At 43.3% G+C, this 25,941-nt stretch overlaps 1 protein-coding gene and 1 long non-coding RNA gene across 3 annotated transcripts in view; one reads left to right on the top strand and one right to left on the bottom strand.

The window, feature by feature from the left end:
- Window positions 1-7,862: 7,862 nt before the first annotated feature.
- Window positions 7,863-11,488, bottom strand: DNAJC28 (DnaJ heat shock protein family (Hsp40) member C28). Of its 2 annotated transcripts, none has more exons than XM_042955622.1 (2): window positions 11,462-11,488; window positions 7,863-10,379 (listed from the first exon to the last, which is right to left on the bottom strand). In XM_042955622.1, exon 2 carries the CDS (start codon window positions 10,346-10,348, stop codon window positions 9,188-9,190), a length of 1,161 nt encoding a protein of 386 aa, XP_042811556.1. In that variant the 5' UTR covers window positions 10,349-10,379; window positions 11,462-11,488; the 3' UTR covers window positions 7,863-9,187. The 2 variants fall into 2 exon arrangements, with proteins under 2 accessions (XP_042811556.1, XP_042811555.1); XM_042955621.1 differs by having other exon boundaries at window positions 11,280-11,477.
- Window positions 11,489-11,609: 121 nt separating this feature from the next.
- The window catches only part of LOC122229985, a 33,045-nt gene continuing 18,713 nt past the window's right edge, over window positions 11,610-25,941 (top strand). Inside the window, exons 1-2 of the long non-coding RNA XR_006207230.1 lie at window positions 11,610-11,732; window positions 18,359-18,507. This is a non-coding gene — a long non-coding RNA (uncharacterized LOC122229985). The remainder of the gene's footprint in view (window positions 11,733-18,358; window positions 18,508-25,941) is intronic.

Here is a 25,941-nt window from a genome sequence, read left to right as displayed (position 1 = left end):
ACAGTTCAGAGCCTGGAGCCTGTTTCCGATTCTGTGTCTCCCTCTCTCTCTCTGACCTTCCCCCATTCATGCTCTGTCTCTCTCTGTCTCAAAAAAAAAAAAAATTCACCTATGACTTTTGACTCCCCAAAAACTTAACTGCTAACAGCCTACTGTTGACTGGAAACCTAACTGATGACATAAATAGTCTATTAACATATTATAATGATATATAATGATAACATATTATAAAACACATATTATGTGTTTTATACGTCTTATACACTGTGTTCTTAGAAGGAAGGAGAGAAAAACAAATGCTATTAAGAAAATCATAAGGAAGAGAAAGTGTAACTGGTCCTGAGCAGTTCAGACCCCTGCTATTCAAGGGTCAACTATAAACTCATTCGACAGATGAAAAACAGAAACTCAAGAAGGTCACATAGCTAATGAGTGGCAAAATCTGGGTCCGAATTCAAGTCTCCCTAGCTCCAAAGCCTCACTGCCTCTTTCTTGTGGTATCAGGGGCAGTAAAGGACAAGAATGACAGTCCAGGGGCACCTGGCTGGCTCAGTCAGAACAGGATGCGACTCTTCATCTTGGGGCCATGAGTTCAAGCCCCACGTTGGGTGTAGAGATCACCTAAATAAATAAATGAACTCAAAAATAAAAGAATGACAGTCCCAATAAAACACACTGAATTCAAGACAGTCCCCGGAAACTCAGTGTCTTGAATCTTCACTGCAGACGCTTCCCTAATGTGATCTGCTCCAGTGTCCTCTCTGCCAACACCTTGGCACGGTGTGGGTAAGAACAGGGATCTGGAGTCAGACCAACCATACACAATCTGGGTTCAGATCCCAACCCTTGACACTTTCTAGCTGTGTGACCCAAAGCAAGTTACCTAACCTCTCTGAGCCTCACTAGTTTCCTCATTTCTCAAAAAGAGTTAATAACAGGACCTGTCGTAGGATTGTCGTGAAGATTAGTTAGTGCAAGGAAAGCATTCAATAAGTAAGCTATTGTCACTTTCTCTGTACCTCATACCTTATGACGCATTATTATGCCATATCTCATTCCTGATTCGTGACGACTTCAACTTGCATTTGCTGTCTCTATGCCTCAAGGTCTCTCTCTGTGTAACCTTGTGCTGCTATTTATTTCATCTGCTCGGTATTGATTAGTTCTTATTTCCAGGAGAACATACAACGATCTCATGCAGGCTGAATAAAGCTAGATGTGTTGATTTGGAAAGATCCTCAAGATTCATTAATAGACAGTGGAAGAGAAAGATAAGAAGAGCATGTGTAGTGTGTTTACATGTATCTGTTTTTGAGAGACAGGTGGAGAAATGGTGTGTGTATATAAATTATATATATATAAATAAAGGATATTGTGGTGGCAGGATAATGGCTTCCCCAAATAGGTCCTAATTCCCAGAATCTGTGAATATGTTATGTTACTTAATGAAAGGAAATTAAGGTTGCTAATTGAGTGACCTTAAAACAGGGAGATTATGTTGGATGATCTGGGTGGGGCCGATGTAAGTCCAAGGGTCCTGTAAGTGGAGGAGGGAGGCAGGAGAGTCAGAGTAATGTGACTAGGGGGAAGGCTAACCTGCTGTCGCTGGCTATGAAGATAGAAGATGGGGACACAAGCCAAGAATACAGGTGGCTTCTAGAAGTTGGAAAAAGCAAGGAATCAGATTCTCTTCTCCCCTAGAGCCTCCAGAAGGAATGAAACCCCACCAACACCTTGATGTTAACTCAGTAAGATCCGCTTTGGACTTCTGGCCTCTAGAACTGTAAGACAACAAATTTATGTTATGTGAGCCACTAATTTTGTAGCCATTTGTTACTAAAGCATAAAAACAAATAAACAAAAAACTAGTAGATGTGCAAGAAGTGGTTGATGGCATTTAGATCTGGGAAGTAGGGTTGGGAGGTCTGGATCTGGGGGGTGGGGAGGTCTGGGATAAAGGGGAATTCATTTGTTCATCACCTATCCTTTTGCATTGATTGAATTTTTTACTATATACACGTGAATTTTCAAGATAAAAAAAGGTTTTATTTTTCCAAACAAAGAACCTTATGTTATTGTACTATAAAACACTTTACCAGCCAGTTGATGTATTCCTTGCTCTTGGGCCAATTTGGCTTTGGCCCCTGTGGGCAGGCAGGCACCATAAGTGATAAGCTTAAAACAGGCATCACCCAAACTTCTCAAGGTACTCATGTCCGTAAGAGTGGGACCCAAAGGCACGCACAGGTATTCTTCCTCACTCTGCCAGCTCCCTGACGCTCCTGTCCAGAAGGTTACGGAATCACGTCTCAAGGCCACTCTGTCTTGGGTGTTGGAGAGAAGAGAAGAGGGGAAAGGCAGGCTCTTTAGGCCTCTTCTTCCCCAGAGGCTCTGGGCAACATGATGTGTGGTGGGAAATAGTGGGGACGGACCCCTTACCCACTGCCTAATCACCTGCTGAGTTCTAGAATAAAAGGTTTTGTCTATGTAATTAAAGACCATGTTCTTGGGGCGCCTGGGTGGCTCAGTCTGTTGGGTGTCAGAGCCTGGAACCTGCTTCGGATTCTGTGTCTCCCTCTCTCTCTGCCCCTACCCTGCTCACACTCTGTGTCTCTCTCTCTCTCTCAAAAATAAGTAAACATTAAAAAAAAATTTTTTTAAAAGACCATGTTTTTTCAATCATTTTTTACAAAATGTGCACTTGCTTTTATCTATTTTTCTCCACTTTGTGGATTCTTGTTTATATAAGGCCATCACTCAGCTTGCTAAGAGTGGCTATTTATTTAAGAAAAACAAAGAGGCGCGCCTGGCTGGCTCAATCATGGAGCGTGCGACTTTTGATCTTGGGGATGTAAGTTCAAGCCCCACACTGGGTGTAGAGATGACTTAGAAAAATAAAATCTTAGGGGAAAGTGGGTGATGGGCATTGAGGAGGGCACTTGTTGGGGTGACCACTGGGTGTTGTATGGAAACCAATTTGATAATAAATTATATTAAAAAATAATAAATAAAATAAAATCTTTAAAAAAAAAAAAAAAGAGGACACAGTAGCAAATGCCTGGGAATACTAACAAAGTTTTGTGGGGTTTTGCAGAAACTTGTGCACATTAATCAACATTTGCTAGAGATGTGAAAGCATCTAAATTTAAACTCTTAAAACATTGGCTGTCATTTTTATGCTTAATTTAAAACAGTTTTCTTACTCTTTATGCTTCTGAAGACATTTCTTGAGTATAGAAAAGTAGCAAGCAACCTACCAAATTCAGAACTGTAGCAGGATTCTTGCGCAGAGAGTTGTGACACTGAGGCTTTTCTTTCTAGGAAGCAACTTTATTCATGCCAGTGCGGCTCAGTTGCGTTTGTACCCAAAGAACTGAGCCCCGAACTCCATGTGACATAGTTTTTTATATGCTTTTTACTTGTTTCCCATATATGGTAACATACAAATATGTAGTCTGATTAAGTGGTCTCTTGTTACAAGGTCATGAGGGATGTTGTCACGTACGTGTATAACCAGGTTGCCTTGAGGTTTTGGGGTTTTTTTTCTTTTCCTTAAGGAGGGGACCCTACCACAGAACCACTCAACATTTTCTTACTTTTTTCTTTTTTTAAAAAGAAAACAGCTTTCACATACGATAAAACTCACTCATTTAAAGTGCACAATTCAGCAGTTCTTAGTATGTTCACAGAGTTGTGCAACCATTACCACAATTTTCGAATGTTTTTATCACCTCCAAAAGAAACCCATAAACATTAGCAGTCACTCCCCATTTCCCCCAAACTCTACAGCCCTCGTACTTTCTGTCTCTATAGCTTTACTTATCCCTGACCTTTCATATAAATTGAATCATATAATATGTGGTCTTTCTTGACTAACTTCTACATTTTCATTTAACGCCCTCTGCTAGCTGAAGGCATGTCAGAGAACAGTTCAGTGAATTCAGGAAATTGACTGAAACTAGCAAGATCAACTTTGAAATCAATACTCCCCCAAGAGAAGAACAATGGAACATTTTTTTAGCAAACCTTAAAAGTAATAAAAACGTCTGTTTATTCTCTTCGTAGCACAACAATGTACATAATTTGATACTTAGAGTGGAGTGCTCATCATGTGTCAGTAACTGCTATGGATTCTTTACATTGAATATCTCAATGAATTCTCACAAGAAGTGATCATTATGAGTGTTTACACCTGAGTAAGCTGTAGGTCGGTGAGGTTTGATAATTTGCCCAAGATCACACACCTACAAAGTGGCAGGGCTGAGAGTTTAATGGGAGTCCACGTGCCCCCTGTGCCACATCCAACGTATAGTTCCTGGGTATCCCAAAGCCATGAGAGTCTCATGATCTCATCTGTATCAGTCACAGTGCTGAGCTGCAAATGGCCAAAGAAAGTGGCTCAAGGTTGTTTTCAGGAACAGTAACTAAAACAACACTGAAGAACTGACCTGGTGAGGAAAACACCAAAGCTGCTGTGGCCACAACCACGTACTACAAGACAGCCAAGAACTTGACTGTCACTGCTAGCGGCACTGACGTCACTTCTTTGTCCACCTGGCAGCCACTGCCTTCCTGCACCAGCTAAATGGAACGTCTACAGAGAGCCAGCCTCTTTTGTCCTGTGCATCATTCTGAACTCTGTCTCCCAAGGACAGGTCTTGGCAGGGCCTAGGTCACATGCCCACTTCTGAGCATGTTTAAGAAAATGAGGGATCTTCTCTCCTGTCAAGGTCAGCTTCGAAGGTCTGACTTCCTGTGCTAGGAACCACATCCTCCCTAGATGAATGGCACATGCCACCATCAGTACAGGCCATCCGGAGGGTGAGATGTGCACTTGCTTTTGTCTCATTTCTCCACTTTGTGAATTCTTGCTTATGTAAGGCCACCACTCAACGTGGCAAGAGTGGCTATTTATTGCCAAAAAGTGCAACAGCTGTCTACCACATCTTTTAAGCAAATCTCATGGAGAAGCTTGGGGCTCAGCTGGGCAAATCATGAGATAAACTGTGGCTAAGCGGAAAAGTTGAGAGGACATGGCCATGGAACGAGGTTCACCCACAGAGGTGAAACCACAAAGACCATAGAGGCCCAGCTATAAATTCTAAAGCTGAGTCACCACTGGATCATGTGCTTCTTGCTAGAAGGTCCTCAAGGTACACCAGGAAGGACCCTCCCTACAATTTTAGGTCTCTCTTACAACAATGTTAAGCTTACTTGATGCGTGTGTCCTGTTGAGACTCTCAGGTAGGATCTGTCATGTTGGGGGGCTGGGGGACAGTGGCACGTGTCAATCATCTAGGGAAGAGGTGGACCTTCTGAGATGCCAGACCTCTGAAATTGGTCTTGGCAGGAAAGAAAATCCTTTAGTCCTTAATTTCCTAAATCTAGATTTGGGGGAGTAGAGGCATGCTTAGGGTACTTGAGGGTCCTCTCAGACATGGGAGAATGGTGTGCAGGGCACTGGGCTCAGAGACAAACTGGGGAGGGCCACAGCCCAGGTTATCCTGTCCTGGAAACTGCCTTCCCTCTGCTTATGTCATCCCAAGCCTTGAGGAAATTTGTATTTTGATGTTCCAGTCTGGTCTCAGCTGGGCAAGAAGTATTATGCAACATCTGTGGGTCTGCCCTTCCGCCAGTGCCCCCTGCCTGCAGCCAGGGTGAGTATGAGTATCTGAGTATCTGAGGGTTACATTCAGGGCTGAGGGGTCCATTTGTCCCCCTTAGCTACTGATTCCTGATCATCCAGACGGTGGACTGGTGGATTCCCTTCCAGGACTCCAATAAATGTATGCCGAGTGAACAAAACATTGTTGAAAAGGAAAAGCAACACTTGTAGGAACAGACAAATCGGCATCAGTGGTGCCTGAGAGGTACTGAGGATGTCCCAAATGATGGCTGAGGCCCAGGGATGGGGACCCAAGCAGCCGGCAGCAGAGAAGTATGTCAGAAAGTAGTAGGCCCCAATCATACAAAGTCATGGGGGACTCCCATCTCTGGGAGGACCCCCGCCCTCAAAAGCAGCTACCTGCTGGTGGCTTCATGAGGAAAATGAGTAGTATTGCACGTGTTCTATCAAGGAAGGAAAACTATAGCCCCGAGACACCAAACTAGCCTCAGGCGTACAGAACAAGGGCAAAAACCATTTCACACATCTGGGAGCCAAAAGCCCCTGGGATGCGAGGCTCTATCCTCAGGGTGTTGGGCCAGGGTCCTGGTCCTACAGTCTGAAGAAAGGATCGCTGAAAAGGCTTGGAATCAGGCAGAGTCTGGTTTGTGCCTATTAATGAGGTCAGAAATCTCGGTAACTTACTACTACACCTGAAAAGCTGGCAAAGTTAGAAGGTGAAACACGGACAGAAAAGGCCAAGGCTGCATCATGGAGAGAGAAGTGTCACATTACAATTCAACAGGGGTGCCTGGGTGGCTCCAAAGGTTAAGCATGTGACTCTCGATTTCGGCTCAGGTCATACTCTCACGGTTCATGGGTTTGGGTTCCATGCAAACAGCACGGAGCCTGCTTGCGATTCTCTCACTCTCTGCCCCTACCCTTCTCTTTCTCTCAAAATAAAAAAAAAAAAAAAAAAAAAAAAAAGATTACAATTCAACAAACTCTGATAAACTGGCCAGGATATTTTTTTCTGGTCTGAATTTTAGTTACTTAAATTAGTGAATCTGTTTTTACACCAGCGCATTTGCCTTCGTTACAAGAATAATCTCTGTCACAGTTTTTTATTTTTTATTTATTTATTTTGAGAAAGAGAGAGAGAATCCCAAATAGGTTCTGTACTGTCAGTGCAGACGCTGACACAGGGCTCCATCTTTTGAACCGTGAGATCATGACCTGAGCTGAGATCAAGAGTCTGACGTTCAACTGATTGAGCCACACAGGTGACCCTCTGTCACAGTTTTTATACCATCAATCAAAAAAGTTAAAAAATAGGGGTGCCTGGGTGTCTCCATCGGCTAAGCGTTCAGCCTCGGCTCAGGTCATGATCTCACGGTTCATGAGTTTGAGCCCCATGTTGGGATCTGTGTTGACAGCTCAGAGCCTGGAGCCTGCTTCGGATTCTGTGTCTCCCTCTCTGCTCCTCCCCCACTCATCTGCTGTTTATCTCTCCCTCAAAAATAATAAAACATTAAACAAAAATTTTTTTTAAAGTTTTAAAAATATTAATTCAGGTACTCAGCCAAAATTACGGTTATTATTAATTGTTTATATAACAATGAACCATTGGATAATCATTAAAATTAACTTTATTAATCTTACTAATATAGACAATATTTGTAAAGTGTCCTGTGCTGAAATTGAGGATTTACTAGAGTTTTCCAGTAACTTTACCATCCGTGATCCAATACTGAAAATGGTTTCCTTTATATAGGTTGCTACAATTCAACTAGGTATCATACATCTAATTCCCATTAATGAAATTCACAGAACCAAAGCCTTCTAAAATGTTTTATAACCATAGTTCTTATTATGTAGCTTTATTTCACACTTTTCACAGTTTTGTTTAGAGTAATGGCATCATTGTAGAAGCCACATAACTCATTTAATAATCAAATATTATACCAATTAATTACCCCATCATGTAAGCAGAAAGTCCTGAAATTTCCTTTTGAAGATATAGTTTGACTTAACTATCACATACTTTACAAAATAACTTGTTCTTGGGGCGCCTGGGTGGCCCAGTCGGTTGAGCGTCCGGCTTCGGCTCAGGTCATGATCTCACAGTTTGTGAGTTCGAGCCCCGCGTCGGGCTCTGTGCTGACAGCTCAGAGTCTGGAGCCTGCTTCGGATTCTGTGTCCCCCTCTCTCTCCACCCCACCCCTGCTTGTGTTCTGTCTCTCTCTTTCAAAAATGAATAAACATAACAAAAATTAAAAAAAATAACTTGTTCTTTCAAGATCAGAGTGGCAAGTGCCATTTTTGAACAACATCCATAATACGACACTCTAAATAAGGAAAAAGATCTGTTCAGTTTGACCACCCTCTGTATCCTTCTAGTTGCCCAGTTCTGTGGCTAAAGCAATTACACAAATCTAAAAAAGGCAGATTTTCTGAAAGTGGACAGAACACAATCTCACGAATGTTAATCTTTTTGTCATTCGTCAAAAGTGCAAACTGGCACAAAATCCAGACATCTTTTTGTGTGGGAAAGGGTTCCTAAGACAGGAAATTGGATCCCTAAATTGAGATTCTCATATGGAAAAAGCCTCTGGGGAATCTGATACTTGACAAAGACAGGCTTCAGATAGATCTATGTAAACCTAACATTTCAATCTCTGATTAGAGATGAAGCCAGAGTGAAATCTTAAGTTTCTATTGAGCCCAAGGACTTTTTCTTTTTTTTTTTTAATCTCCAAAAGGATAGAAAATACACCCAAACTCTTTAAAGTGGCCACTGGAGTTTATTTCTAGAACAGCTATATCAACTATCTTGGCTGATGGATTTCTCTACAGCCAAGAAGTTGGGAAGGAAAAAGCACAACCCAGATAGTGTGTGTGCATGCGTGTGTGTGTGTGTGTGTGTGTGTGTGTGTGTGTTATTCAATACCCACAAGGAAGGTCTTTATATAAAAGGGAGAGTACAGTAACTCCTTTGGGCTAATTTCTTGATCATAACATTTCCATCCATGTAAAGAGGATCCCAAAAGTCTTAGAACAGTTTTAAACTTTAATAACCACAAGGTCTAAATGCAGCAAGCTTGCAAAGAACATTCATCATTTGGAGGTTTGCTTGCCTACATTCCATACTTCCATAGTTTTGTGACTTTTTATAATACTTCTTAGGGTTTTTTTTCATTGTTGTTTAAGTAGCTGTGAAGATAGCAACAGCAACTGTCTTTAAGTTACTAGAGCTTAAAAGTGCACTAAGACTTTTGGACTACCCTTTACGATTCCCAGTCTGAGTCCTTGTCCTAATTCGTTTCACCTATGACTGACATTTAAACTCTGAAATGGATTAAATTGTTTTCTTAGGAGTTCTTTTCTTGCAATATCCTCAGAGCAAAGCTGGTTGAACACTTCTCTCAGTTTCTGACAGCTTTCACACTTATACATCACTAGAGATGTGATTAGTTTTGTGAAAACTCAAACTCTTGTGTTGTAGCAATAAATCTCATCCCCTATGTATGACATCAGTACAACTGAAAACGATTTGGGGTCGTATTATGGATATTTAAATGGTCAGATTTTAATAAATTTCCACACATTCATCCAGTTAAAAAAACCTGTCTTGACTCCAGGTATTTTCTCCCCTTCTCCCTGATCAGTGTTGTTTGGGTTTTTATCTGTGACTTCTTTTGTTTTTATAAGGGCTTCATATATTTCCTGGGCTCTGGCAATTTCTTTCTGTGCATCAAAATGGACTTTTTGCCTGCTCAGGAGGGGAACAATTAAATTAAAATCATTAATTCGCTTGTTCAGTTTCCTGATGTTTTCGTGAAACTGCTCACAAACTTGGTTCCACTGTTTCTGTTCAGTTGGTGTCATTGGATTCCCAAGTTTTTTCCTTGACACTAAAATGGCCTCTCTGAGTTGATCGATAGTATCCTTTATTTCCTTTTGCATGAGGATCCATTCTGGTTGGTATCCATTATCTATCAATATTCTGTTCAGGTTGTGAGTCATGGGATCAATATATGAACAGCCAGAAAATTTTTTTAGAGGTTTTCCCTTCCCACTGAGATTGTCAAAGTCTCCTTTTGCCATTGATTCCTGAATGAGATCCTCTACTAAACGCTCAATAGCCTGAGTTATCTTTTGTTCTTTACTCTGTCTTACATCTTTAACAATTACGCTATCAATGAAATACTGGCTTTGTAGTTTCTGCTTCTGATATTCCATCACTTGCTCAGTTGCACGGTCTGCTCTAAATTGCCTATATTGCTTCTCTCGTTGACTGGGACTTCCGAAACCAATACCTTCAAAACTTAAATAATGTCGGTGTTGGGGTGTTTTATATTTGAACTTTTCTTCCTCTTCCTCTGCTTCTTCAACTTTATTCTGTCCAGCATTTGCTTGTGCTACCACGTGGGAAAGCACCTTCCTATAAGCTTCTTCGATCTGTATAAATGTTGCTGAATCCGCTGTACTAGAACCTCCGTCTGGGTGGTATTGCTTGGCAAGCTTATGAAAAGCTTCCCTGACATCATCTGCAGAGCATCCTTCATCCAGATTCAGCAGCCTGTAATAGTCTCTCATCTTCTTTTTGGATTTCTGAGTTGACATCATTCTATTTCTAATGACACCAAGATATGGAGGCATTTTCATTTGATTCGGTACCATTGAAGCATTTATCAGATGAGATCTTAAGATGTGAGCCATTATTACACACACTGTGTTCATAATTGTACCCAGAGTTCCTCCTAGCAATGATCTACAAACAGACAACAAGGAGTGAAGAAAGTTATATTATCAGCAAATCTCACACTTTCAGCAATCAGGAAGAAATTACAGGTACCATGAAGGGCAGTTCTGTCTAATGCTGCTGCCACATTCTTACACCTGCTATGTTTCTCTTGCGTTAGCAGAGAAATGGAAGTTGAGGATGTTTAGCATTACCATATTGTGATATCATCTGGATTCTACTCACTAACTAATCGCAGAATTTCAGAGCTGGCAAGTTCTTAAGAGATCTAATCCAATCTCCTCATTTTATGGGAAAAGGTAGGCCCAGAAGGTTAAGCAACATAACCAAGTCACACAGCAAGGCGTAAGGAAAATGGGTAGGGTTAGGGCACAATAAGAGGCTTGCTTAATTCTCTGTATTCCTGGCAGATTATAAACTTCATCACCTCCACTATGTCTTTAGTGTATCACCGTCTTCATCATCTCAAGGAGTCTTCTCAGAAGACATATGAAACAGCACGGCAAAGCATATACCTCATCTGACACACAGTTGAATAGAATCAAGTGTCCAAAAGCCTTTAAGCTCTATACCTTATCAAGAAGGAGCTGTTTGCTACATGTTAGAAAACCAAGACGAAAGGTGGGCCCTCCTGACATGTTAGCTGCTATTTTTCACACGCATGGTCTAGCAGAAAAGAAAAACTTACACCTAGACAACAGCAACGAAATGCTGGAAGTGGTTGAATGGGAAGTGGGATATTGATGGACAAACGCTAAAACTGAGCTTCTAGGGACCCCAATTTTCTGGACAGTTGGGGTCAACGGCTCGGAGAGTTGGTCGAGATGCTAGCGGCCGATCCACCCGTGGCCATTGCGGGGCAGTGGTCAGTCTTGACGCGGAACACGCCCGGCCCCGCCCCCTACTCACCTTCACAGCGGCGGGGAAGGGGCTTAGCGGCTCCCGCCCCCATGCTGCGCCTCTGCGCATGCGTGCGCGGCCTGCCTTTCGTTCCCCTCGGGTCTCGCTGCGGCCCACGGGCGGCCCTGGACTAGACCATCTGCCGGCTTACACTGAGGGGACCACAGAGGGGACGGAGGGCGGAGTCGTACCTAATGGGGCAGAAGTCCTACTTGAACAGGGAACCCAGGAATCTCTCCTAAAATGAACTGTACCCTGTAGGACACAGGCAGGACGTTTCGGAAGGCTCCGCCCCGCCCCCGGGTGATCCGCTCCGCCTCCGCGCCCACCTCCTGCGGGAGGTGGTCCGGCCGACTGGGATTGTGGGAGGTGTAGTTCGCCGCGAAGTGCGGCGCGCTCCGTCCTCCGCCGCGCGGGGGCAGCGAAAATGTGGCGGTGGCCTGAACTGTGGAGAGCAGAGTGGTGAGTGGGGGTTGGGACCCTTGAAGGCGCAGTGGTTCGGGGGCGACAGCCCTTGGTAGTTTGCGTTTGAGAAGGGAAGACGTAGTCGTTTCCCTGTTCAGGACCTGAACAGCCTCTTCTGGGTCTGCAGATGGGGCACCAGCGCCGAGTCGTGAAAGTTGTACCCAGCCCAGAAAGATGTAGCTAACCCAGGCTGGAAACCTAGTCTTTGGGGCGACTGGGTGGCTCAGTCGATTAAGCCTAGGACTTTGGCTCAGGTCATGATCTCTCGGTTCGTGGGTTTGAGCCCTGCGGCGGACTCTGTGCTGACAGCTGGGAGCCTGGAGCCTGCTTGGAACGTTGTGTCTCCCTCTCTCTCTGCCCCTCCCCCTTGTGCTTGCGCTCTCTCCCTCCCCCTCTCTCTCTCAAAAATAAATAAACAACAACAACAACAGAAACCAAACCTAGTCGTTAATTCAGCAAGTCCCTCCTGAGGAGCTCGCTTAGCCAGGTATTGGTAGGTAGGGGATGAGGGGTGAGGACAGTCCAGGGCGAATTCAAAACAGGGGTCTCCTGGCTTTAAAGCTCATCCACTGTCATGAGGATTTCCTGCTCCCCCTCTTAAATGGGGAGGTAATTAAAAAAAAAAAAACAACAAATAAATAGAAAAAGGCAGAAAATTGGAGAGTCAGACCTGGATTGAAAATCCTTTTTCTTCCACTTGCTTTTCTCTGTGTCTGTTTACTAGTAAAATAAAGGTACCAATAAATGGTAAACGTATGTTTAGCACTTCCTTTTTGCCACCTACTGTGCTAAGTGCTTTATGTATAGTCTCTCTCTCTTTTTTTCTTTAAAGTTCTTGTTTATGCATTTAAGTAATCTCTGCACCCAAACATGGGGCTTGAACTCATGACCCAGAGAGTAAGAGTCACCTGCTGTACTGACTGAGCCAACCAGGTGCCCCTATGTATGGTCTCTTTTAATCCTTACAGCAGCCCTGAGATAAGTGCAGCTATTTTCCTCATTTTACATATGATGAAGTAATAATTGCATCAAACTCACTGAATGTTTGAGAATTACACAATGTATGCAAGTCACTTGGCACAATGCCTGGCAAATTAAGCAATATATTTTATTACGACTATGTCTCCTAAAAGGAGCAGAAATAGGTACTGGCCTCTGTAAGCTTTTGAATTATAGATAATATAATAATTTGTTACCTTTCATGTAGTTGCACTGAAAAATATTTAAATATTGATGCACAGGGATTTCCGTATAAGCAAACAATGAACATAAAGAGTTCCTGGGGCATTGGGACACCTGGGTGGCTCAGTCAGTTAAGCGTCTTACTTTGGCTTAGTTCATGATCCCACGGTTCGTGGGTTCGAGCCCCCCGCGTTAGACTCTGTGCTGACAGCTCAGAGCCCGGAGCCTGCTTCGGATTCTGTGTCTTTCTCTCTCTCTGCCCCTCTCCCGCTCATGATCTGTCTCTCAAAAATAAATAAACATTAAAAAAAAATTTTTAAGAGTTCCTGGGGCACCTGGGTGTCTCAGTGCGTTGAGCGTCTGACTTGGGCTCAGGTCATGATCTCACTGTTTGTGAGTTCAAGACCCGCATCAGGCTCTGTGCTGACAGCTCAGAGCCTGGAGTCTCCTCCAGAATCTCTGTCTCCCTCTCTCTCTGCCCTTCCCTGCTTGCACTCTTGTCTTCTCTCTCTCTCTCTCTCTCTCTCTCAAAAATGAGTAAACATTAAAAAAAATTTTTTTAAAGTTCCTGTTTCTACAAGTGTTAACTTTCTAGCAACATCTTAAACAGCATAAAAAGGGAAAAAAGCATAAACACAGCTTTAAAAACTACTCGCATTTGTAGAGTACTTTGCATTTTTCAAAACATTTATCGCAAGTCTCATTTTGATGTTTGCATTTTAGAAGTTACTGTACTTTAGCATCAAATAGTTAAGTAACTTTTGTAAGTTACTAGAACCTTAAGTCCATTTCTGTCTTTCAAGAGGGTCAGTTTCATAGTGTGATTCTGTGCTTGTAGAAGGTGAATTGAAGTTGACTGAGTTATCCATTAGGAACACTTTGCAGCTGCAAAATGCAAACTAGCTAACTGACCTGGGGAATTATTTTTCTCATGTGTAAGAAATGTGGAGGTAGGCAGTTTTCTGGTATTGGTTCATCTACAAAGAGTTGCCACATTTGCTTTACCATTCTCTCTCTTTCTCCAAATATATACTTTTTTTTCCTAAATCATTTGAAAGCATTTGAAAATTATATAATTCAATACTTTACCGAGTATTGAGCATTCATTTCCTCAAAACAACATTTCCTTACATTACCATAGCACTGTTATCAATTTGGCAGATTTAATATAGATATGATATTTAATGTAGTTACTATTCCAGTTTCAGCAATTGCCCTCATGATGTCCCTCAGAGCAACACATACACTTTGAAGTCAGCAGGTCAAATGAGTAATAAACCAGAGCTTTCTTGTTCAGTTTAGGTATGGGCAGAAAGAGTCAACCATTTGAAAATATGGTTCTTTTCCTGTTAAAAAGATGGCTCCCTACTCTGCAGTCAGTATTCCTAGCGATTATAAGGTGTGGTCAAAAGATCAAATTCAGGGGGCGCCTGGGTGGCTTGGTCCGTTAAGCGTCCGACTTCGGCTCAGGTCATGATCTCACGGTCCGTGAGTTCGAGCCCCGCGTCGGGCTCCGTGCTGACCGCTCAGAGCCTGGAGCCTGTTTCAGATTCTGTGTCTCCCTCTCTCTCTGCCCCTCCCCTGTTCATGCTCTGTCTCTCTCTGTCTCAAAAATAAATAAACGTTAAAAAAAAAAAAAAAAAAAAAAGATCAAATTCAGAATCTGATCCAAACACACAAATTGACTAGCTTTTTTTTTTTTAAGATTTTATTTTATTTTACTTATTATTTTTTTTAGTGGGCTCCACCCCCAATATGGGGCTCAAACTCATGACTTCTGCGATCAAAAGTTGCATGCTCTACTGACTGAACCAGCTAGGTGCTGTTTAAAGATTTAATTTTTTAAAAATATTCTCTATACCCAATGTGGGGCTTGAACTCACAACCCTGAGATCAAGAGTCACATGCTCTTCTGAAAGGCTCCCTTGACTGGCATTTTTTTTAAAGTTTATTTGAGAGAGAGAGCAGCATGAGTGGGGGGGGCGGGCGGTGCGGAGAGAGGGGGATAGAGAGAATCCCAAGCAGGCTCCATGCCATCAGCAGATGGACCCTGACTTAGGGCTCGATCCCATGAACTGTGAGATCATGACCTGAGCCAAAATCAAGAGTCAGATGCTTAACTGACTGAGCCACCCAGGCACCCTTGACTGGCATTTTTTTTTTTTTTTTTTTTTTTTTAACATTTTTTATTTATTTTTGGGACAGAGAGAGACAGAGCATGAACGGGGGAGGGGCAGAGAGAGAGGGAGACACAGAATCGGAAACAGGCTCCAGGCTCCGAGCCATCAGCCCAGAGCCTGACGCGGGGCTCGAACTCACGGACCGTGAGATCGTGACCTGGCTGAAGTCGGACGCTTAACCGACTGCGCCACCCAGGCGCCCCAATTGACTGGCATTTTTAATGTGATGATCCTGTTACCTTGCTTAATTAAACTATAGACTTATTTATTTATAATTTTTTAATGTTTATTTTTGACAGAGAGAGCAAGAGAACGTGCAAAGGAGGGGCAGAGAGGGGGGACAGGGAATCTGAAGCAGGCTCTGCATTGACAGCCCCCCAGTGCACGGCTCGAACCTACGAACCATGAGGTCATGTGTCATGACCTGAGCTGAAGTCGGATGTTCAACTGACTGAGCCATGCAGGCTCCCCGGAACTATAGACTTTTAAAAACACGTTCATTGTTAAAAACACATATAACGTTGTTAACCATTTTAAGGTTATATCATGATTAAAATCAACATGCTTGAACCTCTATCATTTTCCACAAAATACAATTATTATCTCATGTTTGTCAGCTAGGATGTAGTATAATCTTACATAAAGACCGGTTTTATTTATTCATTTATGTAATTATTATCTTTTTTAATGATTACTTTTAAGAGAGAGCACGTGAGAGTGGGGGAGTGGGAGAGAGAGAGGGAGTCAGAGAATCTGAAGCAGGTTCTGTGCTGCTGGCAAAGCCCGATGTGGGGCTTGAACCCATGAATTGTGAGATCATGACCTGAGCCGAAGTCAGATGCTCAACCGACTGAGCCACCCTGGCGCCCAAAGGACTGGTTTTAAATGAATGTATGTTGGATTCGATGTCCGTGCATTTCCTCGTTTAGAACATCTTTTTTCATGATTCTGTTCTTTCACAATATAGTTGAGCATTTTAAAAACAAATGTCCCAGGGCACCTGGATGCCTCAGTCGGTGAAGTGTCCGACTTTGGCTCAGGTCATGATCTCCCAGTTTGTGGATTTGAGCCCCACTTTGGGCTCTGTGCTGACAGCTCAGAACCTGGAGCCTGCTTCCGATTCTGTGTCTCCCTCTCTCTCTGCCCCTCCCCCACTCACGCTCCGTTTTCTCTGTCTCTCAAAAATAAATAAATGTTAAAAAAAAAAAAATTAATTACATATACAGAGGAGAGCAGACAGCAAGAATTTAGTTGGCACACCAAAACCTAATCATTAATTGTACTGCCAAGTGGGTAGAAAATAGAGTGATATTTTTCAAAGTTATTAAAAACCGAATTTCCTTACATTATAGTTATATTAAATATTCACTGAGCTCCTGTGGGAGGCGGGGCGCTACAACAGAGGCCTCTTCTCTCTGTTCTCTCAGATGGGTTTTTTTTTTCCTTCTCTTTTGTTTGCTGGTTCCATGAGAACTGCAAAGAGGTCGATGTCTTGCCAGCAAGTTGCCATAGTAACCAAAAATCACACTTCCCTCAAGATTGATTTATGGTTCAGTCTGCATCCTAAAACCTCAGGTCCAATGATGTTTGCGGATGGTAACGTCTGGAGCTACAGTTCCTAGAACCACCATGAAGATGCCTTCCTCTCCAGGTGCCATCATTTGTTTGATGTAGAGTGCCAGCTTTTTTTTTTTTTTTGAGTTTATTTATTTATTTTGAGAGAAGGTAAGCATGGCTGTGTGCGTGCGCTCGTGGGGGAAGGCCAGAGAAAGAGGGAGAGAGAGAGAGAGAGAGAGAGAGGGAGAGAGGGAGAGAGAGAGAGAGAATCCCAAGCAGGCTCTGCATTGTCAGCACAGAGCCTGATGTGGGGCTCGAACCCACAAACCATGAGATCATGACCTGAGCTGAAATCAAGAGTCAGATGCTTAATCGACTGAGCCACCGGGCGCCCCTAGAGTGTCAGCTTTTAAAGAAAGAAGGCAGTGGGGTAACTTACGTAATGTGACAACACTCTACAGTCTGGGAGGGGGATGCGGTGAGGGAAAGGTACTGTGGAAAAGAGAAGATTCGCATTCTTTTGGGTATTTCCTCCTTTTTCCTCTTCCCAGCTAGGAAAACCACTTGTCAGGGTCTCCTGTGTGGGCCACATGCGGGGGCTGTGGCACTTTGCTCATGGTAAACTGCCCTCCACCACCCCGGATGTCTGATTTTCATTTTTGGTGTGGAATTCATGTGATGAATTCTTGTTACTTGAGCCTGAATCATCTGCGTTCAGTGCGGATCTACAGCACTCTCTGTTCCTTGGAATTCTGAATATTGCGCATACCTGCCGCTAACCACAGGCCAGGAGTGGGGAAAACAGATGCGCACCTGCCGTCTGGGAACCAGCGTTTGAATTGGTTCTAACCCGTCTTGCATTTACTCAGCGTGTTTAGTGAAATCCCTGCTTTACAGCAGAGGTACCATGTGCTTTTCTCGCCCCTCGGAATTTGTTTCCAGCTTCATTGAGGTAGAATTGACAAAGAAAAATTGTATATTTTTAAGGTGTACAATTTGATACTCTGATATAGGTATATATGGTGACATAATCACCACCCTCAAGCTAATTAATCAAGTTAATTAACATATCCATCACCTCACATAGTTACCTTCTTTTTTTTTTTGATGAAAACACTTGAGATCTACTCCCCTAGCAAATTTCAGGTATGCAATACAGAATTGTTCACTACAGTCAGTCTAGGTGTTTCGATAAGTTAAAAAGACCAGTACGTGGAGGGTTTGCCTCCTTTCACTGCTTACCAGTTGTCAAAGATTTGAGCAACAAGACTCTAATAAACACATTAAAACTGTCACACAACACTATTTGCTAGAGAATCATTCAAGATGCTTTATAGAAAGAATAGGTTTTAAAGCAAATCTGATTCCTAAACAGCTTTGTCATGGGATGTAAGGCTGCTTCCATTCAAAAAGCTCGCTCTCTGGGATGTCCCTGAGTGACCTTTTCATCTTAGGGCTTGTCCAGAGACATCTCAGGCTCTGGCGAGGTGATGCTGGCTCATTTGGTCCGTGCTGTTCTCAGAAATGAGCATGTAAATCCAGTTTGTTACCCAAACTCCTTTTTGAAGATGCCTTTCTTGATTAAATAAATAACATTTCTTGTATTAAATGAAATTGAAGAATCATATAATTTCTGCTCCTTACTTGACAGCGAGGTTGTGGGGGATATCCACAGTGAGTGAGTGGTTCTGTCCTTCTTCTTAGGAAATACATGTTGAAATATTTATGGATAAAGGGATATGATGTCTGCAAATTACTCTCCAATGATTTATGAATAAACACATGTACAGAGCAAGGGAGAAAGAGAGCAAACAATAAGCCACATGGACTGAAATGTTCGTTGGAGAAAATGGGTAAGGTTTATTAGGAGGGTTTTTGTATTTTTGCAAAATATATAGTCATAATATAGTCATTTTTAATTCTTTAAAAAGAATGTATTTGTGGGGTGCCTGGGTGGCTCAGTCGGTTGAGTGTCTGACTCTTGATCTCGGCTCAGGTCATGATCTCATGGCCGTGGGATTGAACCCTGCCGTGGGGTCTGTGCTGACGGTGGGGAGCCTGCTTGGAATTCTCCCCCTCTCCCTCTGCCCCTCATTTGTGCGCATGCGCACATGCTTTTGGTCTCTCTCAAATAAATTAAAAAAAAAAAAAAATAAGTGAGCTATCAGGTCGTGGAAAGACGTGGAAGAACCTGAAATGCACATTGTTAAGTGACAAACGCCAATCTGAAAAGGTTACATATTCTATGATTCCAACTATATAAACCTATAGAAATAGTTTTAAGAGATCAGCGGATTAAAAAAAACAGGCAAATGACTCGAATAGACATTTCTCCAAAGAAGGTGTACAAGTGGCCAACAGGTCACTTGTATGCAGGGAAGCTCAACACCACTGATCGTTAGGGAAATGCAAATCAAAACCACAGTGAGACAGCATAACACATCCACGAGGGTGGCTGCTATCAGACAAAACAAAACAGAAAATAACAAGTGATGGTGAAGATGTGGAGAAACAGAAACCCTAGTGAAAATATAAAAAGGTGGAGGCATTTTTGATTGTCGCAACTGGGAATTGTTCCTGGCACCTAGTGGTTGGAGGCCGCGGATGCTACTCAACATTTCACAAGACAAGGATTATCTGGCAAAGAATTCTCTGGCCCAGAATGTCACTAGTGCTATTTCAGGGGCCCTGCTGTGGACTATTCTTTCTCTCCTTTCTCCTTTCCACTTATTTCTCCCTAGATCTATTACGGTTCAGACAAGGAAGAGCAGGATGTTGGAATAAAAGAGACCATGGAAATCTAATCTTAGCCTTCTGAAAGAGAAAACGGTGACATGCCCAAGGCCACATGGTTTGTGGCAGATTTTTCTGCCAGTCTAAATCTGCAGATGGTCGAAATCTGCAGATTCAATCTGCACAGTTAATGCAGAACTTTTTCTGTAGCCCTCCCTATCCAGAGGGCAAACATGATTACGTGCTACAAAAGGGAAAGAAAGTGCTAGAGTATTTGCATGTTGGCTTGGCGTATAGCTTTCTAAAATAACAATCTCAGGGGCACCTGGGTGGCTCAGTCAGTTAAGTGTCCAACTCTCGGTTTCGGCTTAGGTCATGATCTCGCGGTTTCGTGGGTTTGAGCCCCGAGTATGGACTCTGCTGGCAGCAGGGAGCCTGCTGGGGATTTTCTCTCTTTCCCTCTCTCTCTCTGCTCCTCCCCTGCTCATGCTGTCTCTGTGTCTCTCAAAATAAATAAAGTAAAAAAATAAAATAAGATAACAATTTTAGTTTCAGGAGGAATTGGTTTCAAAATGTAGTCAGCGCCAGAACTCTGTTAAGTCATTATTAGATTTTAAGTTAAAATAGGGCCATTGGGGGGTGCCCTCTAATGCAATCTGATTGTTGTCCTTGTAAGAGGAGGAAATCTGGATACGCAAAGGGACACCGGGAATGCATGTGTGCAAAGGAAAGACTATGTGAGGACACAGTGAGAAGGCGGCCTCAGAAACCCTGATCTTGAACTTCCAGCCTCCAGAACCTCAAGAGAGTAAAGCCCCAGTCTGTGGCATTTTGTTACAGCAGCCTAAGCTGACTAACGTACGGGCCTGTAGGATCCTCATACGTTGGTTCAGTGGACTCCAGGAATTTGTGTTCTCCAAACTGTTTCCTCCCAGATGGAAAACTCTAAAAGCAAGTAGAGGCTTAAGTGCCCTCAGTTCCCTGTTGCTGGATGCCCGTGTCCTGCAGGTTGAGCTTTGGGCCGCTGCGACCTCTTCCTTACCTCCTCCACCCGGGGCTGTCATCCCACCTTGGATGTTGGCATTTTGGCGGGGCACGCTTGGGCCCCCAGAGCCTCCCGTGCCAGGGAACAGATTTAAGGTGCTGGGCTCTCTGGCTTGCCGAAAGGTGCGTGATGGGGTGGTGGTAGCTATTTCTCTCTACTTGGCCTCGAAGAGAAAAGAGCCAGAAGCTCGATCCCTGCTCCTGGAGACACCCTTCTCCTAGGCTGGAGGTGTCCCTCTCTCCTGGGCCCCCAACTGCACTGTTTGTTCATTTTCAGGCTCCTTTGCGGACCTCTCGCTTGATTGCTAAGGGTGCTAGGGCTGCGGAGCTCTGTGAGTTCTGTGTTTTGATTCCCTAAATTGTCTACACACTCAGTTGCAGGCCTGAGCTTGGTCTCTAAGCTGATGACTAAGGTGTGAAGTCCCACCGCCTCTGAAGGATAGTCCCTCATTTTGTAAAAGAAAGGCACACCTTGCCGGTGTCCTGAATCTTACTAGGGTGCTGTAAACACCCTCAGGGCACCAAAGGCACACTTGAAAAGGCTGATTTGAGGGAAAAAAAATGAAAAGGCTGGGGTGCCTGGGCGGCTCAGTTGGTTAAGCATCCGACTTCCGCTCAGGTCACGATCTCATGGCTTTGTGGGTTCAAGCCCCCGTTCAGGCTCTGTGCTGACAGATTGGAGCCTGGATCCTGCTCCGAATTCTGTGTCTCCCTCTCTCTCTCTCTGCCTCTCCTCCACTCATGCTCTGTCTCTGTCTCTCTCTCTCAAAAATAAACATTAAAAAAAAATGAAGAAAAGGCTGATTTGCTGTGGATGTTAAGAAAGCAAAATAAATCCTTTATAAAACTGGAAGGTTTTCAATACTTGGCTTTCAACAAAAGTGAAGGAGGACTTAATAGCTTTGTCACCTGAATATTTAATTTGAAATAATTTTTGGAGGGGCGCCAGGGTGGCTCAGTGGATTAAATGACTTTGGCTCAGGTCACAATCTCACGGTTCGTGAGTTAGAGCCCTGCGTCAGGCTCTGTGCTGACGGCTCAGGGCCTGGAGCCCGAAGCTTGCTTCAGATTCTGTGTCTCTCTCTCTGCCCCTCCCCGACTCGTGCTGTCTCTCTCTCTCTCTCTCTCTCCTTCAAAAAAAAAATAAATAAATAAACAGTAAAAAAATTAAAAAGTAAAATGATTTTAGTGATCTTGTTTTGTTTTTGCATCTAACTGAAGCAGTCAAGGGATTGAGTGATATTACTATAACAAAACTAATTTTTCCTGTAAATGTTTGGAGTTTAGTAGTACAGAACAATTTTAAATGCAGTCTGGGGGTGCCTGGGTGGCTTAGTCGGTTAAGCGTCTGACTCTGATTTTGGCTAAGGTCATGATCTCACAGTTAGTGGGATCAAACCCTGAGTCAGCTCTGGGCTGACAGCACGGAGCCCGCTTGGGATTCTCTCCCTCCCTCTCTCTCTGCCCCTCCCTTGCTATCGCGCATGTGCGCTCGCTCGCTCTCAAAATAAATAAACTTGAAGAAAATAAAATACAGTTAGACTCTGAGTGTCCACAAATACTTCAATTCATGAAACTTTTTTTTTAATTTATTTTTTTAAATGTTTAGTTTTGAGAGAGACAGAGAGAGGTGGGGGAAGGAGCAGAGAGACAGGGAGACAGATGATCCAAAGTGGAGCTCTTTGCTGAGAGCAGACAGCCCGACGCGGGGCTTCAGCTCACAAACCAGGAGATCATGACCTGAGCCGAAGTTGGACGCTTAACTGACGGAGCCACCCAGGTGCCCAGTTCCTGAACCTTTTTAAAAAAATGAAATCGATTGGGAATATTGAAATCTTCATGCCTTTATTGCAATGCTCAGAATACAGGTGGGGCTCAGGAGTTAGCATTTGTAGTAAGTATACTCCCGAGAATTACCAGGTTAACAGATGGGGGATTGAGGATTAGGATTGTGGTTCAGATAGACAGTCTTTAATACAATATCTGTCACAAAGCATGGATGTCTTATCTGATTTCATTGAAGTGACTTCATATTTTGAATGGGAAGTATTTTAAATGTGTGATGCATTGTATAACATCAGATTAAATGTAATCTTGATGTATTTCCAAAACTGAATTAATAAGTTGTATCTTTGTTTTGAGAAACTGTTTTATGGGGATATAATTCATATGCCACACAATTCACCCATTTAAACTGTACATTTCAGTGGCTTAAAATATGCCCATGGGGTCATGCAACCATCTCCACAATCAATTCTAGAACATTCTCATTACCTAACAGAAACCTTGCACCCTTTAGACATCACCCTTAAAATACATCTATCCCCACAGCCATGGGCAGCTACTAATCTATTCTGTGTCTGTATGGATTTGCCTGTTCTGGACATTCCATGTCAATAGAATTATAAATGTAGTCTTATGTGACTGGATTCTTTCATTTAGCATGCTTTAAAAAAATTTGTTAATGTTTATTTATTTTTGAGAGAGAGAGACAGAGTGCAAGCGGGGAAGGAGCAGAGAGAGAGGGAGACACAGAATCCAAAGCAGGCTCCAGGCTCTGAGCTGTCAGCCCAGAGCCCGACGCGGGGCTCCAACCCACGAAGCGTGAGATCATGACCTGAGCTGGTCAGATGCTTAACTGACTCAGCCACCCAGATGCCCTCACTTAGCATATTTCAAGGTTCATCCATGTCGTAGTATGTATCTTGTTTCCTTTAATGACGGTAATACCCCATTGTATGGGTAGACCACATTTTCTTTATTGACTCACTAGCTGATGGACATTCTGATTGTTCCTACTTATGAATTTAAAAATATTAACAGTTGGTTCCGGATAAAGGAAAATGGCCTTGTGTTGTAAATAAAAGGCTGACGTGGCTTGTGAAAGAATGGCTATCAGAGACTATCTCTTAAACCGTAGTGGAGGAGGCAAAATTTATGTATTACAGAGATCATTGGTAAAAAGCAGCTCAGGGAGACAAGCCAAGGGGAACCGTTGGCGTTAACAGTAACATGAACTTAAAAATAACTGGGATTTTATTCATCTTCCTGAAATACCTGCAGCCACACCTGTCACGTGAACTGAGGAGCTGGACCCTTGTCCCGTGGGGGCTGCTGTGCTTGGGAATCCCTTTGCCCTGTGCAGGGCGACCTCCACCGTGGGAGAGGGAGGCAGTTTCACACTTTCTGACAGCCCAAGGCCATATTCCAGTTCTCCGTGGCCCCTGGCTGTGAGAGCAGGGTGGGCCACCTAACTGTGGCCAGTTGGATGATCCTGCCTGGGACTTTAAGCCTGGATGAGTGACCCCGAGGCACAGGCAGGCAGAGTGCATTTTGGTTGTAGGGGGCACAGCAGATGGCAGTGCCCACTGGAAGTGGGGCCCCGGGGAACCTGGTGGGACCATGGCAGCAGTGTCCTTGACAAAAATCCTCCCGGGGCATGGGGCAAGATTTTGGCTGTGGTTCTATCCCCTCAGCAGGAGCGAGAATAGGCAAGGGAACTGTGATTAAAAAAAAAAAAAAAAAAAAAGAACTACCAGCTGTACCAGTTACTAAACTTTGTTGTGATTAAATACTGTTGTACTTGAGTTACTTAAGAAGTTTGTATAGTAGTTAAAAAGTAAAAAATTAGAGAAGAGACCATGAAATTTCTCTCAGAAATTGTAACACCCTTTGGCTCACTTGTTTTGGAGTGCACACTTAAATCCTTTGACTGTTATGGATTCACAGTTGGGCACCGCCCATCCCCCTAATCTTGCTACCTGAACACAAGGTGTGACCGAGGGCTGATGTTTTATTCCTCTGTATACAAATAGAAAGAGACATCCATAATACAAATGTCCATATTTATTACAATAAAATATTGACCTGTTTTCACTTTTGCACTGAACTTTTCATAACTTAAATGACCTTTTCTCTACCATTATAAACTAATGGCTACTTATGTACTCATCATGTCCAAATAATATTCAGCTTATCCCAAATAAGACCGTAGGACACCCTTTAAGCGGGCTCCCTTGTTCTTTCAGAATCCTCATTTTCAAATACTTTGTTTTCTGGCAACCAGACACAATTTGATTCTTCTTCTGCCAAAATAGGAAATCGATAACCTTACATGGAATTCACGTTCCTTTCAGTTGAAATTAGTATCAGAGTAAGGGCTAAAAAATTTTATTTCTAAAGTCATAAGCTTACATTGATTTTTCCTTAAAAAATTTTTTTTTTTAGCATTTATTTATTTTTGAGAGTGAGCAAGCACAAGCTGGGAAGGGGCAGAGAGAGAGGGAGACTGAGGATCTGAAGCAGGCTCCTTGCTGTCAGCGCAGAACCCAATGTGGGGCTCGATCCCACGAACTGTGAGATCGTGACCTGAGACGAAACCAAGCGTCAGCTGCTCAATGGACTGAGCCACCCAGGCGCCCCTACGTTGGTTTTTCTAGATTACATGCTGGTGCTATCAGCATGGTACTACTTTTATTACTGTTTGTGATTTTATCCACCAATAACATTTTCTTCTATATCTTTCAACTTTCTCTAAACTCCATAGGACAATGTTGGGCATATATGTCCTAGGTACTTAATAATGTTGAGTGACCTCTCCAAAATAAATGCATCGTTTTTACAGCAAAGGGACCTGTGTGAAGTGAGGAGGCTGAACCTCCAGTTTGATGGTCGTTGCTGACTGCAGTCAGTAAGGGTGACATCATTGGCTGGCTGCCTGGGCCTGGGGAAACCTACTTGCACCAGAGGCAGTGATTAGCATCTGTTGGTGAAGGTGCCACTCCTCTTAACCCCCTACTCTTTCTTTTTCTTTTCGTAAGGCTAGGATTTACATCTGTATAAAAGGACTCTTTAGCCGTTAGAAGTTGAGTTTAAACTCCGAGGGAAGATTTGAACACGGCCTCCAGGTATCCTTCCTGTAAGGTGCACTCTGGGCAGGCAGAGCTTAGGCCACATCACCTTGAAAGCTGCTCAGTAGTCCAAGGATGGCTGGCTACCTCTGGGCTGGGTGGCCAGTCCTTATTCATTCTGCTACGGGAGAAATGTGGTCCCAAGCTTGGTGTCATGTACATGTGCCTATTAGGTCAGCTCAGATTTCCCAGCTCTAGAACTGCATAGCCAGATGGAAAATGAATGGCCGGAGTGGGAACACATGCAGTGCCTTTATACTCTTTACTAGTCCGGGTGGAGTGCCTTCCATCTGCCCTCACTGCTCCCAAACAGTACCTACAGTTCCAAAATTCTACGTCCCCATTCTCAATTTGTGCTCGAGATGTATTTGCTGAAAGAACAGTAACTTACGACAGCTTCTATAACTGGGAGAAGTATAAAATGAATGCTGACCATGGAGTGCCTACTCTGGGCCAAGTGTTTTCGGCATTGCACACGTATTAATTATCAAAACCATAGGACAGGCATGTGCCTACTTCAGTAGATGGGGAAACAGAGACAGAGTAACATGTCTAAGTCCTATGTTTTGAATCGAGACGCCAACAAAACTTCTAGTATTT

Source organism: Panthera leo, chromosome C2 (genome assembly GCF_018350215.1).
Source record: "Panthera leo isolate Ple1 chromosome C2, P.leo_Ple1_pat1.1, whole genome shotgun sequence".
Classification (NCBI taxonomy): domain Eukaryota; kingdom Metazoa; phylum Chordata; class Mammalia; order Carnivora; family Felidae; genus Panthera; species Panthera leo.
The sequence above is the reverse complement of the archived record's forward strand: the minus strand, read 5'-3'. Positions and strand labels throughout refer to the sequence as shown.

Bases quoted from the DNA above. Each gene is read 5' to 3' on its own strand.
- DNAJC28 (XM_042955622.1), bottom strand. From the start codon at position 10,348: ATGAACACAGTGTGTGTAATAATGGCTCACATCTTAAGATCTCATCTG.